The 16474-nt window shown below is 34.7% G+C and overlaps 1 protein-coding gene across 1 annotated transcript in view; it reads right to left on the reverse strand.

Annotated features, from left to right (window-relative positions):
- Positions 1–16474, reverse strand: part of ME1 (malic enzyme 1) — a 175659-nt gene that overhangs the window by 7297 nt on the left and 151888 nt on the right. The window contains exons 10-12 of the mRNA XM_019729541.2: positions 8763–8868; positions 7247–7389; positions 4090–4263 (exon numbers count right to left, since the gene is read on the reverse strand). Of these exons, the coding sequence (XP_019585100.1) occupies positions 4090–4263; positions 7247–7389; positions 8763–8868 (423 nt within the window). The remainder of the gene's footprint in view (positions 1–4089; positions 4264–7246; positions 7390–8762; positions 8869–16474) is intronic.

The following is a 16474-nucleotide window of genomic DNA, read 5'->3' on the forward strand; positions in this document are numbered from 1 at the left end:
CCTTGAGATATGTATACTTTAGTGAGGTAACAAGAAGCAGGAAGAAAACGAGAATACTAAAACAGAAGACAGCCATGTCTAAAGATGAAATATAAGTGGTAAGAAATCCAGAGGAATAGTGTCCACCCTTTTCCTGTTTGTTTAACGCCCAGCTTTACGTCAATTCCATACAGGAAAAGGGTGGGCACTCCAGAAAGAAACCAGAGTCAGACCAAACACAGATGTAGGAACCGGACTCGGTGAGCCCAAACGTCCTGATCTAGGGGAGCAGATGATCTGTGTAGAAAAATAAGGATTGGAGCACTATCAGTGCAAATTAAGGAGTTTGGGTTAAGTCCTATGGGCGACTGCGGACCTCTGCACAAGGATATTTAGGCAGGGGTTGGGGCAGGGAAAGGCAGATTTCTAAGTCTACTTTTCTCTTTGGTGATATAAGACTAATAACAGTTCCTAATTCATAAGATTAAATGAAGTAAACGCCAGTAAAGAACTTACCACATTGTCTGGGAAAATAAGTGTACAATAAATCTTAGCTATTTCATTTTAAAAAGAACAGATAGGCAGCCAGCATGGCAGAGTAGAAGTAAAATAGCTTTTGGGATCAGATCTAGTTCTACAACACATTAGTTTATTAGCTTTTTTATTTGGAGGCAAGTTATGTAACCCATCAACTTCAAATTTTTTCAGTGGTTTATATGAGATTATATGTATATTGCTCCTATCACCGCTGTCACATTGCTGGTATTCAAAATCATTGTTTTTTTCCCCTAGAACACAAATATCATTTTAAAGAGACCGGGGGAAAGTCAGAAGATGGATGAGTATTGGCTCATTCTCTCAAAACTATTTGCTGCTTTTGAAATGCCATTGGTATCTCTCTCTAACTGCATTCAGGTTGCTTTCAAAGAATCTCTCTGTTCCATTTTGAAAACGTTATGGTAGCAGGATTTTCAGTTATCCAGTCACTTCAAGAATCAAAGTTTCCTCCAGATGCTATTGTCTACTGTGATCATCTCTGGGAGAAATCAGGAAGCGGTGGGTTGAGGGAAAAGAAAGGACACAAATCAGGAGACTCAGGAGGAGTGGCAGAGGGATAGGAAGCTACGGTTTGCCTCGCAGATGTGGCAAAAGGGGAGGAGTCTGTTCCCAAGGTGCCGTGCAACCACGCGGGGCCAGGAGGGCTGACCCAGGGGAGCGTTGGGCGCTTTCATCAGAAGTCCAGAAGACGGTCCAGAGGACCAGGAGAGCCAAAAGTGATAGGAGCAATATACATATATAATCTTAGATAAACCACTGAAAACAATTTGAAGTTGATGGGTTACATAACTTGCCCCTAAATCAAAAAGCTAGTAAACTAATATGTTAAAATGTCCAGAAATAGTCTTTGGGATTGGTGCCAATCCATGAGAGTCCTGATTCCATAAGGTAGCCAACTAATATTTTTATAATAATCCTAACAGTTATTAAATTTGGAGTGAACAAAAAATTCACCTAGATCTCCTACATGTTACTTTTGTTGTTAACTACAAAATATGATCTAGACAAAACGGACTTTCTTGTTTTTGGGGCCCTCCAGCAGTGAATGTCTGCGGTATGGTATTTATTCTTCTTGCTAAGATATATGATTACTTCTATTTAAGTCAATTCAATAAGCATTTACTACTTTTCTGCTGTGCGCTTTAGCATTATGCTAGGTGCAACTAGAATTGTGAAAGAAGTATATGGAAGACTCTGTTTTTAAAAAAAGATTAATTACAATTTAATTATAAGGCACCACTTAATTGTTTAAAACATGAAGAGCATAATAAACTAGGAATGAAATTGAATGTCGATGTGTTTGATGAAGACAGCCATGGCTAAGGAGAAAGATCAAGATGAGCCAGAGTAATCACAAAAGGATTCAAGGACAAAGTGGGACTTAAGCAATGACCTGAGCTTAGAGAGGTGGGTAACAGTTTTCAGAGTTTTCCAAGCAAAATAACAGAGAGAGCACTTACATATGTGTATGTATGCATGGTGAGTTTGAAGGCTTTCGGATGGGTAAGAATGAAAAGAACGTCCATCTTCTAAGCTTCGGTGCAGGTTTAGAAAGGGGGTGTCACTAACAGAAATGCAAACATTGAGGGTGAGAGAAGATGAAAAGTATGGTTTTATATATCTTGTGTTTAAGGAAAGATCAGGGCATTTCTGTGGAAATATCCATTAGGTAATGAGATATGGTAAAGATGATAACAGAGGTACAAAGATTTGGCCATTTTTAGAAATAAGACAATGGAAACAAGAGAATAGATGAGATCTCTGAAAGAAAAGGAAAAAGAAAAAAAAGGAAGAAAACAAACAAACATGAATGCTAGAAAAAAGCTCATAATTAAAAGGGACATGAAAATGAGACAATGAAAACAATAAAGTGGTAAGAAAAACAGGAATATTGTATTGAAGCCTAAGAGAAAAACCAGTGGAAAAGCCAAAAATTTAGCCGGAGAGATAACTACCTATGACAAGACTAACACTACTGACATTAATATGTTATACTTATTCTTTCTTAAAGTTTTTTGGTATTACTTTTCCTGGAGAGTAAATGGAAAGAATTTTTTTTTTTTTTTTTGAAATTTGTCACTAGAGGGTGCTGGAGTTATTTAGGAAAGAAAACACTGGCTACTGTGAGTAAAAGATCATTTTTTCTTATCATATGTCTGCAATAAAAGATATATGTCCGCTATAAAATGGTAACATTTTCCTTAATGTAACACCTGTGAAAAGCTCTTTTAGTAATTAGACATCTACATATACTTAGAAACATTTTTTGAGTTAAAGAAACTCTGAGACATCAGAGTTTTTAATGCAGTGACATCATGTTTTTAATGCAGTGACAAAAAAGAAAGGAGCAGAACACGACATCTGTTCACACAGACTGATGCCAAATACTAAGCATTGGGACTATATATACTCCTTTAGATCACATCAATAACACCGGAATCTTTGTCCACTTCCTCCTCACAATAGAAAGAATAGCATGTTTGCATTATGAAATATTTAAATATTACTAAACCATTATTTGGTTCAGTTCAATTATAATGTTGTAATAGTGGTTTAATTTTAAGAGACGAAATTCACTCAGATTTCTCATTCATGAATTGCATCAATTTCAAAGGTGATAGCAACCAAATGAATATCCTGATTATTAAAAGCTCATGATTTTACAAATGCACGTCCAGTCATGTGCCATCCCCCTGAGACTTGGGGAGCAAGGGGAAATGATGGGAACCTGAAGTTCATGTTACCTCTTGTGCCATAAGTAATGAAGTCCTTTGTCTCTGAGAGTTTGTGTCTTTTGCCAGCATTTATGGAACTGTGGCAGGCTAACTTGTGAGCTTGCAAATAGTGTAAAATTTCAGATCTTCCATAGTCAGAACAGTAGCTGAGCAGAGTCTCCTTAATGGGTCTGTCATGTGATGTTCTGAGAATCTTTCCCAAAGGCCCACACTAAGAACCCAAAGTCCTCTTAATGACCTTGTAAACACCTAATTCTCTGTTTTAATTTCCTTTCTGCTTAAAATACTAGAGTATTTTATGTTTTCTACACTGAACTGAAAATGATAAACAGTTCTTCACTATACTAAATCAGGCTTTCATTTTAAATCTTCAATATGCCATTATTTAGAAAAGTTCTTCATGGAGAAATATAATGTTTACCACTTAACCTATGAACTGGAAACAAAATTTTTAATTGTCTCGTTACTGTCACATAATTTGATTGGAAGTGTGAAAATAAAAAAAGGGTTCTTCTTAAAAAATCAGAATCCAATTCCTTTGCTGGCTACTGAAGAACAATCTTTAACTAGTGACTCAATACAGACCTGCTACTCACCCCTTACTCTCCACTGGGAAATATTTTCTCTTCTTCAGCTATACCTCACCTTGGAAGTGAGCTAGGATGCTGTTAGGTTGGTACAAAAGTAATTGTGGATTAAAAAATTGCAAAAAACCTCAATTACTTTTGCACCAATCTAATAGATACATAAAACATTCGACAACCTACACTGAGATAATTTGGTCTTTTATAGCCCTGGCGAACTTATTTTATGATACCTCAGCAGTAGTGAGAAAAGTCTTATCTGTGATGTGCCTCAGCCCACACGCCACTACACCAAGAGCAACTCCGGGAAACACATAGGAATTGTTGCCTTGGCCAGGATACAGGGTCCGTCCATTGGGAAGAGTGACTGGATCAAAAGGACTGCCACTGGCAAAAACTGCACGCCCCTACAACACAGACACACAGTTTTAAAAAGAAGCAAGATACATATAACAAATGTATTGTAACAGAACTACCCCATGTGAGTATTTAGGAAGAACTCTAATTTTTTATTAACTCCCTACTAAGTCCGGGCAAGCTTTTATAATATGATGCTGGCAGTATATAATATAATAAGCTCTGCAATGGGTGATTATGACTGTTCTCTGTCTTCCTCTCTACGAGGAGTGTACAAAGCACGGGATACACCAAGACCACCTCTCTATTCTCTGCAGCCGCCCAACCTATAGGCCTATCAACCATTTCCATATAGGCTTCCAATTATAGACTTCTGAAAATAAAAACAATAGATTAGAGTATTGGAAAGAATGACATTTTAGGTTACAGTTTAGGGATCAACACATTTCAACATAATCACTGGGAAAAAATTTATACATTTCTATATTGCAAATAATTATATGGAAAATCATATAGGAAACAAACTCATTAGAACAAGTGGGATTAGCAAATAAGATTAAATTTTCAATAATTTTCAAAAACTGCCTTTATTTTTTTCCTAGTCTTAATATTTTGTCATAATGTTTTTGAGGAATCTCGTGTATGACATGCCTTAAGATGGCACTAACTGGGGCCTGTTAGATTCCATACTGCTGATCAAAAGGGAAGCATCTGTGTGATCTGTGAGGGTGAGGGTGAAGGTGGAGATAGAGTGGACAGCATTCCTTCTAAAATAGGAATAGGAAACCCTCAACAAATATGGCATCGCAGTCTAAGAAATGCATTTGAAAACTCTAAGGCACCAAATCCCCAAAGAATAGTTTAAATGGTGATAGTCTGTGTTATAACTTTCATCCCTCTTACATCTAGAGTAAATCCATTATGATATTAATAATATTAACTTATTCATTTCTAACAAATATAGTATACCTTTTGTATAAAGGTAAAGTTGTATAATATGATTCAACCTTATTCAGGATATAAAAAAGGTAAAAATAGGTGAGAAAGAACATTAAAATTCTCTTCTAAGTGTCTATAAGACACTTACGTTTTACACAAAATTAGGTTTTATTTTCAGACAAGTCTGATACCTTCAGCTTTGTTTAGCAGATGAAATGTTTTATTACAAGCAACTTTCTAATGTAACTAAATTATTATTTGATATATATTATATATACATATATATAGTTTGATCATTTATCTTTGAGAAAGAGACCTGCAACATCGTATTTACGCTTGTTTATCTCCCTCCTCTCCTTCACTCCCACTCCTGCCCATCATTCTATAATCATCATATTTTTGGAGGAATGGCATTAAATACTCTCATATATATGAATTGTCAATATGGAGAAGGAAATCTCACTATACCATCTTTGGCATAATTATACTTTTTTGTGGTTCAGTGTTCTTTTGTATTTTTAACCTTTCCTCATGACTTTTCCCTTGTGCCTACATCAATGGAGACTCACATCAACAGGTAGATCTTTTCCTGTTCTGTAATCTTTTGGCTGAAATAGTGTTTACATTTTCAGCCTCAAAATGACTTACAATTTGATGTATAACAACACAGAACATTAGGCAAGATCACAAGAAAAAGTTTAGGCCATTTATATCAGATGCATTCAAACTTAAAATTACAAAGATATAAATTTAGCTTATTTTGTTTATGTCTTTTACAAATGAGTCCATCAACTCTTGAGGCCTACTGAGATATAGCAAAGCAAAACAATCACTTCAACATTTATTTATTATGTGCCTACTACATTCAACGTACCATGCTAAAATTTTATTATGGCTCAGAGGGTTTTTTTCCTCCTTTAAGGATTTAAGGACTACTGATGGGGAAAATTCCCCAATCTAGAGATAAGATAAAAATTTAAATTATTGAGGACATTGATGCCATCCCAAATAATAGAGATGAACAATGGAGTAGTTCCTCGCCAAAATTTCATTAATTCTAGTAATGAGCATATAATAAGTGTATAATATTAAAGAAGTGTAGCCATAAAGTTCTGATTTGTGCAGTAACATAACTTTGTGTCATGTTTACCTTTTCTAGTTTATTTTGGATTTATTTCCAAAATAAGTATTAGGTGTATATGACTCAACCCCTATTTTATTGTAATGACATTTTCAAGTCTTTGAAGGGAAAAAAAGCTCTTGTCAACATATCAGTCAAATACATATTAATACAAACATAGTACTGTGTTTCCCCGAAAATGAGACCTAGCCAGACCATCAGCTCTAATGCGTCCGTTGGAGCAAAAATTAACATAAGGCCCAGTATTATATTATATTATATTATACCTGGTATTATATTATATTATATTATACCCAGTCTTATAATATATAATTATATAATATCAGACCTGGTCTTATTTTAATATAAGATATGGAAAAATTATATTATATTAATTTTTGCTCCAAAAGAGTTATTAGAGCTGATGGTCTGGCTAGGTCTTATTTTCTGGGAAACACGGTATAAATAAGTTATTTTTTGGAAACAGTAAAGTATTGAAACTTTGAGGACTCCTATCCCATCCTGGCTGGATGTCAAAATGGCTGCCCAAATGCTCCACCCATGGCGTCAAAATCCAAACCCAGGATTTAGCAAAGCAAAAATAAGATTGTGGTTTTTATACTGTATGCTTCAATGTTTGGGACTAGCTAGTTACAAGTTATTTTAATAAGCATCTAGAATCAAGCTTTCTCTTTTGTAACTTTTATGTTTAAATCTTAGATAATTCCAAATCACTTAAGGAAAATTATCAATAAAACATTACAGAGTTTATTTTGTTTTACTGAAAAAGAGGATTTTTACAACAACATTCTAGAATAGGAAATAGTTCTTATCTCTTCTGACTGCTCATTTTTCTCTCAATCTCGGTTGTATAATTTGTAAAAGTTAAGTTTGGTAAGCACCTTCGATATCATAGGCTTCCCTATATTAAATCAAAATTCTATTATTAAAATATCAGTTATATTTTGCTTTACCTCAGTTAGTTTATAGCATTGCTCTGCAGTACATTCTGCTTTGCTGGTTGGATTACTCAAAGCAAAAATAATCGGCCGTTCATTGAAGGCGGCCATATCTTTGAGAATTTGTTCTGAGAATGCACCACCAATTGCAGCAACTCCTAATGCAGAAATGAGAAACAGTGAGTAGGACTATCATTGCTTAATTAATCCAAGAAACCCATGCCCCCAAAACAATGAGATGCCAGGTCATTTTCTAATAGACTCTGGACAAAATATAGAATATTTATATTAAAGTGACAAAAAAGGTAAGTTTGCTAATGCCAACAATCTTTAGGGCTACAAATCTACAATTATCTATCAAAAAAAATCACAGATTTAACTTTTGACTCATACTACATTGAGTTGTTGACCAATCACTAGGCATTTTGATTACAGGCATCTATAACAGGAAATTAAAATGTGTCGAATACATATTATCTCTCTATAAAAAATTCTGAGGATATTTCATTCTCTAAGGCTATAACTATGTTTTATAAACCACTGCTTACATTTAAGACAATCATCCAATTCAATTTAAAATTGAAGTATGACACATTGAAAGAATTTTAACAGAAGAATAAAGCAATTTGTATAATGGAAATGAAAAAAATGCAAGATTCCTGATAGAACATATTTTATAAAAAGACAATAAAGGCTACTACAGTTCCTGTCATGGAATAAGTATTTGTGTTTTATTATGGTTGTCATTATTCTTAATATTGTCATCTGTTTCACAGGAGCTTCTAGAAATGGAGTATAATACAATGGAAGGGCTGACATTATGTACACAAAAAATAAGAGATAAAGTTTCAGTACTTACTTTGAGTTATTTTCAGCCACACTAAACTTGACCATCACAAACATTTTTCTGTGCACATGCAATGTGTAAAGCTACTGTGTTAAGTGCTATGAGCAATATAAAGATGTGTGAAACATGGTCCCTGTCTTCAAGGAGAGTCTAGTGCAGTGCTTCTCAACCTGGGCACTATTAACATTTTGGGTTGGATAATTCCTTGATGTGGGGGGCTTTCCTGTGCATTGTAGGATGTTGAGCAGCATCCCTAGTCTCTACTCACGAGATGTCAGTACCCTAACCTCCCCCTCTCCTCTCAGTTGTGACAACCAAAAATGTCTCCAGGCATTGCCAAATATTTTCTTGGGTGCAAAATCACACCCATTTGAGAACCACTGTCTATTTGGAGCAATCAAGCCTGGAAAACTACTGAATATGCAGGATATTAATAAACAGGTTGACAGAGTTAGCAGAGGGGGCCACACACTTCAGCTAGGATCAGTAAGACTAAGAAGACACCATGAATTTACAAATCTAGGTGTCTATGGGGTACTGTTGCTTCAGTGAATGAGCAATTTTGTTCGTTAGTTCCAAAGGGTAGAATTCCAGGAGGCCTAGATTATGCCTCAAAAATCAGGAGTAAGAAAACAAATCAGGCAAAAGTGGGGTCAGAAGGATTTATGGGATGGAGAAGTTTACCTATGAGAGCTGTTGGTTTTATTTCTCGAACAATGTCTTTTAGGTTCTTCATTTCTTCATGTTCATGGGCAAATTCCACTTTCTCTTTTGTTAAAGCAGCACGTCCCTAGGTAAAGCAAAGAAGAAGAAATGACAAATCAGCCAGACATATGTGAGTCAAAGAAATTTCAAAATATTACCCATATTACCAGTATTTATGTTTAACAGTTTGGTGTTACAGCTGTTCTTAAAGTCTTTCTCCAGTTATCAGAGTATAATTTCATTCATTCTTTTGACAAATATTTATGCCTTAGACAATGTTCTAGACAATGGAGAGATAACAGTGAATAAAATTAATTCTTTACTTGACTATTATTTAATATTAAAAATCCTAATTCTACATATCTTTCTGAGAAACTGTCATTAACAAATGGTAATACAAAATGCCATGTAAGTAAAGGTATTGTTTACTAAACATTATTTGTGTTACTATAACAGTGTCTTAGAATGTAGAGTTGGCTTCAGCAGCAGCACTGCCAAATTATGCACCATTAACTAAGAATGGAACTTGATGCCATATTTATATTATAGTTTGATTTTTCTAAATAAGTATTAGCTTTATATATTTTTATTTTTATTTTTTTTATTAAAGTTTTTTGGGGTGTTTTGATTATGAATGTGCCATGTGTTATCTAGGAAACATCTAATTATAATATTCTAGTTGCAAATTTTTAAGATTTTGATTATATAATAAATCCCTGCCTAACTTTAAATGGTACTTTATGACTTATTAAGTGGTTTTCACATATTTAATTTATTCTCCTCAACAATTTTGAAAAGTAGGGCAATTATAATTAGTCATTTTGCATGAGGAAACAGAGGCTCTGAGATATTAAGCAACTTGCCCAAGGCAGGTACTGGAACTCAGTCTTTTGAATAACAGACACAGGACAGCCCTGGAAAAAAAGTTTTATAAATAGTATATGACAGATTGTTTGCAAATTGTTAATCATAAAGATAGACAATTGTCTTACTTAAAAAAGGTTACTGTCATTTTATTTCTGTTTTTGAAAGCAATATATGTGAATTACAGATAACTTGAAACATACAAACCTCTTTGTAATGTTTCATCTGTAAAATAAGGACAAGAATTTCAACCTCATCAGCTTGTTTGTGGATTAAATTAAATAATATACCTAAAGCACTTGGAACTGTACCCAATTTTTAACAAGAGCTCAATGTTAGTTGTTGTAATTCAAATTATTGTGAAGAAGAAATAATAATTCCAGCACTTGTAATTTTGGTGCATTTTCTTGTAGTTTGCTATAAAGTGCTATTTCTCTACTACCACTTTCTATTATGAGCATGACATTATAGCAAACAGCTTACTAAAAATTGAATTCACCATTAGTCATTTCTAAGTTCTAAAAGATTATTATTGCACTTTTTCTTTCTTGCAAATCAAAATATACTGCATCTGAGACATTGTGAAAAATAATCTTATTTAATACTAATTAAAAAGGACGTGTGCACCCCCACGTTTATTGCAGCATTATTTACAATAGTCAAGACATGGAAGGAAACTAAGAGTCCACTGATGGACGAATGGACAAAGAAAATGTGATACAGATATATGCATATATATGTATGTATCACTGAACATTATTCAGCCATAAAAAATAAGAAAACTTGCCATTTGTGACAACATGCACGGACCTTGAGGGTATTATGCTAAGTGAAATAAGTCAGAGAAAGACAAATACCATATGACCTCACTTACATGTGGAATATATAAAAACAACAAACTCATAGACACAGAGAACAAATTGATGTTTGCCAGAGGTGGGGTATGGGGGGAGGAGAAAATGGGTGAAGGGGGTCAAAAAGTATAAACTTCCAAATTATAAAATAAATAAGTCCAGGGGATATAATGTACAGCATGGTAACTATAGTTAATAATACTGTATTGTACATTTGAAAGTTGTTAAGAGGGTAAATATTAACAAACGTTCTTATCACAAGAAAAAAAGTGTAACTACCTGTGGTGATGGATAACTACAGTTATTGTGGTGATCATTTCACAATATATACAAAGATTGAATCATTATGTTCTACACCTGAAACAAATATAATGCCATATGTCAATTATATCTCAATTTTTTTAAATCTTATTTAATTCACTCAGAATCATATTTGAAGCTTACTGTTTCATATTTACTTCAGGAGAGAACATTTTAGTTTTTAGTAACATTAAGTTAAATATTCTTAGTCCATATTCTTGTTCGCCATGTTTAGTACAGAAAAAAATTAGTCAACAGAATCATATAAATTCAGTTTCCACTTTCATTAGGAAGCACCAAATTGTTCAATAAAATCTATTATCATAGCCATTTTACAATTAGTGATAGGTCTAACAACAAATAGTTGATGTAAAGCTGGACTGATCTTGTGAGTAAACACTAAATATTCTCAAAGTTCTTTTGTATTTATGAAGTAATATCTTTAAAAACTGCTTTATAATAATATTAAAAATCTATGACAATACTGAAATCTTACAATTCTCACCAAATTGCGGTGTGGAGAACTACCTGGTATGCCATCCTCACCTCTCTTACCTCACAGCTGGGAAATTTATTTCATTGATGTATCTCAATCATAAAGATTAATTATACATCCTAGCATGTAAAAAGTGGCTAGGCTTAATGATAATTTATTAGTCACAAATAAGAAAACAGAGGTATTTAGAGTGCCACAGAATTCCCCAAAATATTTTGATAATTTAGACTTTAATTTAGGCTTCCTCATCATCCCTTTCCTGGGTCAATGTCTTTTGCATTGTAACTTTACAGTTCCTTTCACAAGAGGCAGAGTATACTTTCCTACCCCTTGTTTTTGGATGTGAACATGTGTGTTGCTTTGGTCAATAAAATGTGAACTGAAATGAGAGTGAGCCAGTTTCAAACTCAGGCCTTAAGAGGAACTGGTGTTTCTGTTTGCTCTCTTGTGCCTTTGTCATTCCTTTAGAAGTGCATAACCTGGCTAGCTTGCTGGTCCAAGGAGGACAACAGTCTTGTAAAATGACCTGGACCCAACCTATAAGTAAAGTCACCTAGCCAGCATCCTTAGTGTTACCCCATCTGACCCATAAGTGTGAGAGAAATACATAATTATCATTATATGTCACTGAGATTTTGTTGCTTTTGATAACACAGCAATATCTGAGTGATACAGGGGGTGGTTTTAATTTTGATTATATATTTCACCATTTGTTTTTACTCAGTGTTGTTCCTATTTGTTGCTTTGGGAATAAGAGGTTCTTTTCCCTGAAATGATTTGATGAAAAGAATGCTTTTGCAATCCATCTGCTACTTCAATGCCCTTATTACTTCTTAGTTATTTGGCAATAAAATAATCTTGCATTATTAGAAAGAAGAAAGTCCGGTCATGGATAGAAATAAGAATTTGGAACTATATGATAATTACAACATTTAACTATCTAAATTATTTCTGAACTATTTCTAGAAGTAGTATAAGCTAAACTATTTTCATTCTCACAACAATGAGATTTCTACAAGCACTAAATAAACTAGTGGCTCAGGGAGACATATTTCCCGAGAATAATAACTTTCACCTTCCCGCATTCTAAACTAAACATGACATAGTTTTGGTACTCTTCATAGCTACTCTTCAGAAATGCATACATTCACTTGCAGTTGTAAAGGCAAAGAACCAGATTAACATCTACCTGAGGCCCTACATGGCAAACACTACAGGACCCTAAATTGCTTCTATTATTTCCTGTACATTTGAGGCTAAAAAGCTAAACTGCATTCCCCAGATTCTCTTGCAGCTAGGGTTTCAGCTTTAAATATAGTGCTCACCAAGCTGATGTACCTTTAGAGGACCTTGAAGGAGAAATGTGCATCATGAAGTGGTGGCCATATAGCTCTTCTGGAAAGCTTGTGATGCTCACCTTTGCTTGTTTCTTTCTCTTTCCTTCCTCCCTCCCCCCCTCCCTCCCTCCCTCCCTCCCTCCCTCCCTTCCTTTTCAGGCATATGTGGCAGTCTTTAGTCCACCACCAACAGGTAGGTGCTAAGCAATGATCATGACAGCTACCATATTGGGCTGCTTTCCTTTTATGGCCAAGACACTGATTCTCGAGTGAGGTGCAATAGCAGCTCCCTTGCTGATACAGATTTGTTTAACAAGAACTATTCCTCAAAGTCCAGGCTGGTGCTTACTTCTTCAAAGGTTTAGAGATTTTCTTTTCAGGATGTTTTTACAGACGAGGGAAGTTGTCTAATGTGTGCTAGGTTCTCTAACAGAGAAAAAGGATCTCAGGATGATTATTCTCCTACTCCAAACTGGCTTGGGTCATCCTAATGCAATGTTATATAATCTTGAGGACTGCTGAGAAAATGCTTATCTCTTAGGGAAGATTGAATATATCGCAGGGTTTGTTTGCCTATTGGTCTTTTTGTTTTTCCATCTGATAAAGTGTAAATATTATGCAAATGCAATTCAATAAATTCAGTATAGTCTGAAAATGTCACGTTACTTTTACGTCCAAATAGTGAAAACTTTTTTATGCTATGGCAGAGAATTCTAATTATCTATCAATAATCTCTCTTTTTTCAAAAAATGATAAAAACACTTAACATAGATTTACTCTCTTAAAAAATTTTTACATGTACATTCTCTTTTTTATTTTTTTTCCTTTTTCTCTCCTTTTTAATAATAAGTTTTCTCAGTTTTAGCCAACCACATCACTACCCAGGTGGAAACTATATTTCTTAGCCTCTTTACAGCCTGGAGTGTGATGCAACTCAGATTACCTAATGGCCAAAAAGTGGGCTTCTGGGTTTTATGCAACTTCTGGGTTGTATGTTTAGAAACAAAGGAGGCACCTTCCCCCAACCCATTCCACCCCTCTCTCCTTAGCTGCTGGGAGATAGTGAGAATTTTGCACCCGGAGATGTGTGCTGGTCTTAGGTCTGCCTACCTCTACAACGTTAGATGACAAAGGAATAAATTTATCTTGTTTAAGTCACCATATTTTGGGGTCTCCTTGTACAACAGTTTAACCTACAATCTAAATAATATATATATTTTGGCTAGAAGACTCTTCTTTTAGGTATCTTAAAATAGCACAGACACAATCAGGAGGAGACTTTGCCATAACAAGTCCTTATCTTCCGGGAAGGCCAGTGACCAAACTATTAAAACCAAGTAAAGGTGTCTATACAATTTTCAAAGATTTGTAGTAAATTCTAGCATTTTTCTATATTTAAAATTATTTTTTAAATTTTCAACCAAACTTGCTTACTGTAATTTAATACAATTACTTTTTTATTCAACTTTGTATGACTGACAAAGTTGTATAATCTTCTGTATATCTGAAAATAGATATTGCATCATACTGTCTCCTTTCCCAAATGAGGAACCCCAGTGCTTTTAATCTGTTCTACTTGAACCCATCTTTCTTCCCAATAATCAATGAGGGGGCTTGACTCTGAACTCTCAGAGTCTCCTGTCACCCTTTAAATACCACAGAACTGAAAATTAAACTCCATCTAAGGAATAACCAATGTTGAATATGGTCAAGGAATTACCATACTACCTAGCTCTTGCTTTTAAGGTTGTGTTAATGCATTCTAGTATCATGTTTCTTCTTTAATAACAGTAAAATATTCTAATTAACCTTTACCAGTGGTTTACTTTGAAATAGAAAGCAGAAACCCCACTGAAAGGATTGTGAGAGAAAAGAACATTTATAAGATTTTCAAGAATATTAACAGAATAGGAATAGGAAATGCTAAAGTTAGTTTAAAGAGGAAAATATGCCACTAATTTGTTTATTTTCAAACATGCTTGGGCTCACCAAACAATAAGATTCCACGCAATCCATGGTAAAACAGCATGGCCCACAGCATAAAATAGAAGAATTAGGAGCTTACATGAAAGGCTTGCTGAAAGCATCTGGATGTTCCCTGTTCTTGACTATTTGACTACCGAAAAACCACATGACAATGAAAAGAGTATATCCAAAATGCTTCTAGTACATAGTTCAAAATAAATTTGCATATGATCATCCTATAAATGTAAATTATTCATTTTCATTAGAATACCAAACCAAGAAGTGGCCTCTCCATGAGAAAATAAAACTAGCATAAAAGTCTTAGAAATGATTCTATTAGCAGCTGAAATAACCAAATGCCACCAGGTACAACATGAATTGTACTGCTGCTACAAGGAGCATGTCAATAAGAGAAGAAGGTTGTCTGTTTTTATTGAATTTGGACCTACAAATTCATGACATGAAATGAATTTAAAGATGTTGAACAATCTGAAAGGGAGAGAGACATAATCCCCATTTTCTGAATTCAATGATTGAAAATGTTTTCCTGAGTAGTGTCCCAGGTTATCCAAAACAGCGAATTTTTAGAATTCTAAACGTAACAGTTTACCCGGGAACAACACGGGTATGGACTGAGCGGGTTCCACTTATATACGGTTTTTTGTTTGTTTATTTTTAAATAAATACCTGTACTGTATTCAATCCCTGGTTGGGAGTCCACGAATATGAAGGGCTGACTGCATGCTTTGTTCTATGGCTATTTTATATAGGGGACTTCAGCTTTGTATATTTTGGTATCCACAGTGTTCCTGACACTAATCCCCATGGGTATCAAGGGACAACCAATTTGGGAGGGAGACACAGCTACACGTGGATTTTTGATGGAGCAGGGTTAGGTGCCCCTCATCCCCAAGTTTTTCAAGGGGCAAATGTATTTTACAATGTTGTCCTTATAACTGTTGATTGTTGTCAATATATCATTAGGTTTGTGATAAGTTTTATTAGCTAGGGACATGAATAAAAAAGTAGCAGCATAATGCATTCTAATAGTTAACAGCAAATAAATGTATGTTACTTCTAAAAACATTTAGTGATGTTCAGAAAAGTACAGAAAAGCTCCCTAGTTAGAAACATATGACATCTACAAATGTTGGAGATAGAACATCAGACGAAGGCTCAGGATAGCTCTCCATTCACTCAAGATCTTGGGCAATTTCTGTGATACTTGCATGGATGTTGGTTTCTCCATCTAGAAAATGGTTTGGATTGGTGATGAAAATGAGCCAGATCTGTGCTTTCCAAACCTGACTGAGCATCAGACTCGCCTGAGGAAAAATAGATTCTTGAGCCCTGCTTCCAGATATTCTAATTCAATTCCAGGATGAGGCCCTGGAAACTGTTTCTCTTTAAACTTCCCAGGTGAGTAGAACAATTAGCCAGTTTTGAGAATCACTGCCCTAAAGGAATTATCAGATATCTACCAGATACACTTTAAAACGATACGTGGTATGTTTTTTAAAAAGTATAAAATCATGACTTCTAAACAAAAAAATGCTACAGAATAATGTAAATCAGGGGTGTCCAAACTTTTTTCAACGTTTTTCACCAAGGGCCGTATTCAGTAAAATACACAAACAGCCGGGCCACTCACTCGAGGTGAAGTACTTATTGCCTCACCTGGTTTATTTAAGTAAACTAAATGTGTTTTTTGGAATTTGCTGCGGGCCAATAAAAAATAGATCGAGGGCCGCAGTTTGGACACCCCTGATGTAAATTAACAATCACAGATTTCTAGTACTGCTGTTTTGGCTGACAACCTGAGATATAATAAAAAATATTTAATGTGGGTTGAACCCCCATAGTTTCCTGGAATGA

This window comes from Rhinolophus sinicus, linkage group LG05, assembly GCF_036562045.2.
Source record: "Rhinolophus sinicus isolate RSC01 linkage group LG05, ASM3656204v1, whole genome shotgun sequence".
Lineage (NCBI taxonomy): Eukaryota > Metazoa > Chordata > Mammalia > Chiroptera > Rhinolophidae > Rhinolophus > Rhinolophus sinicus.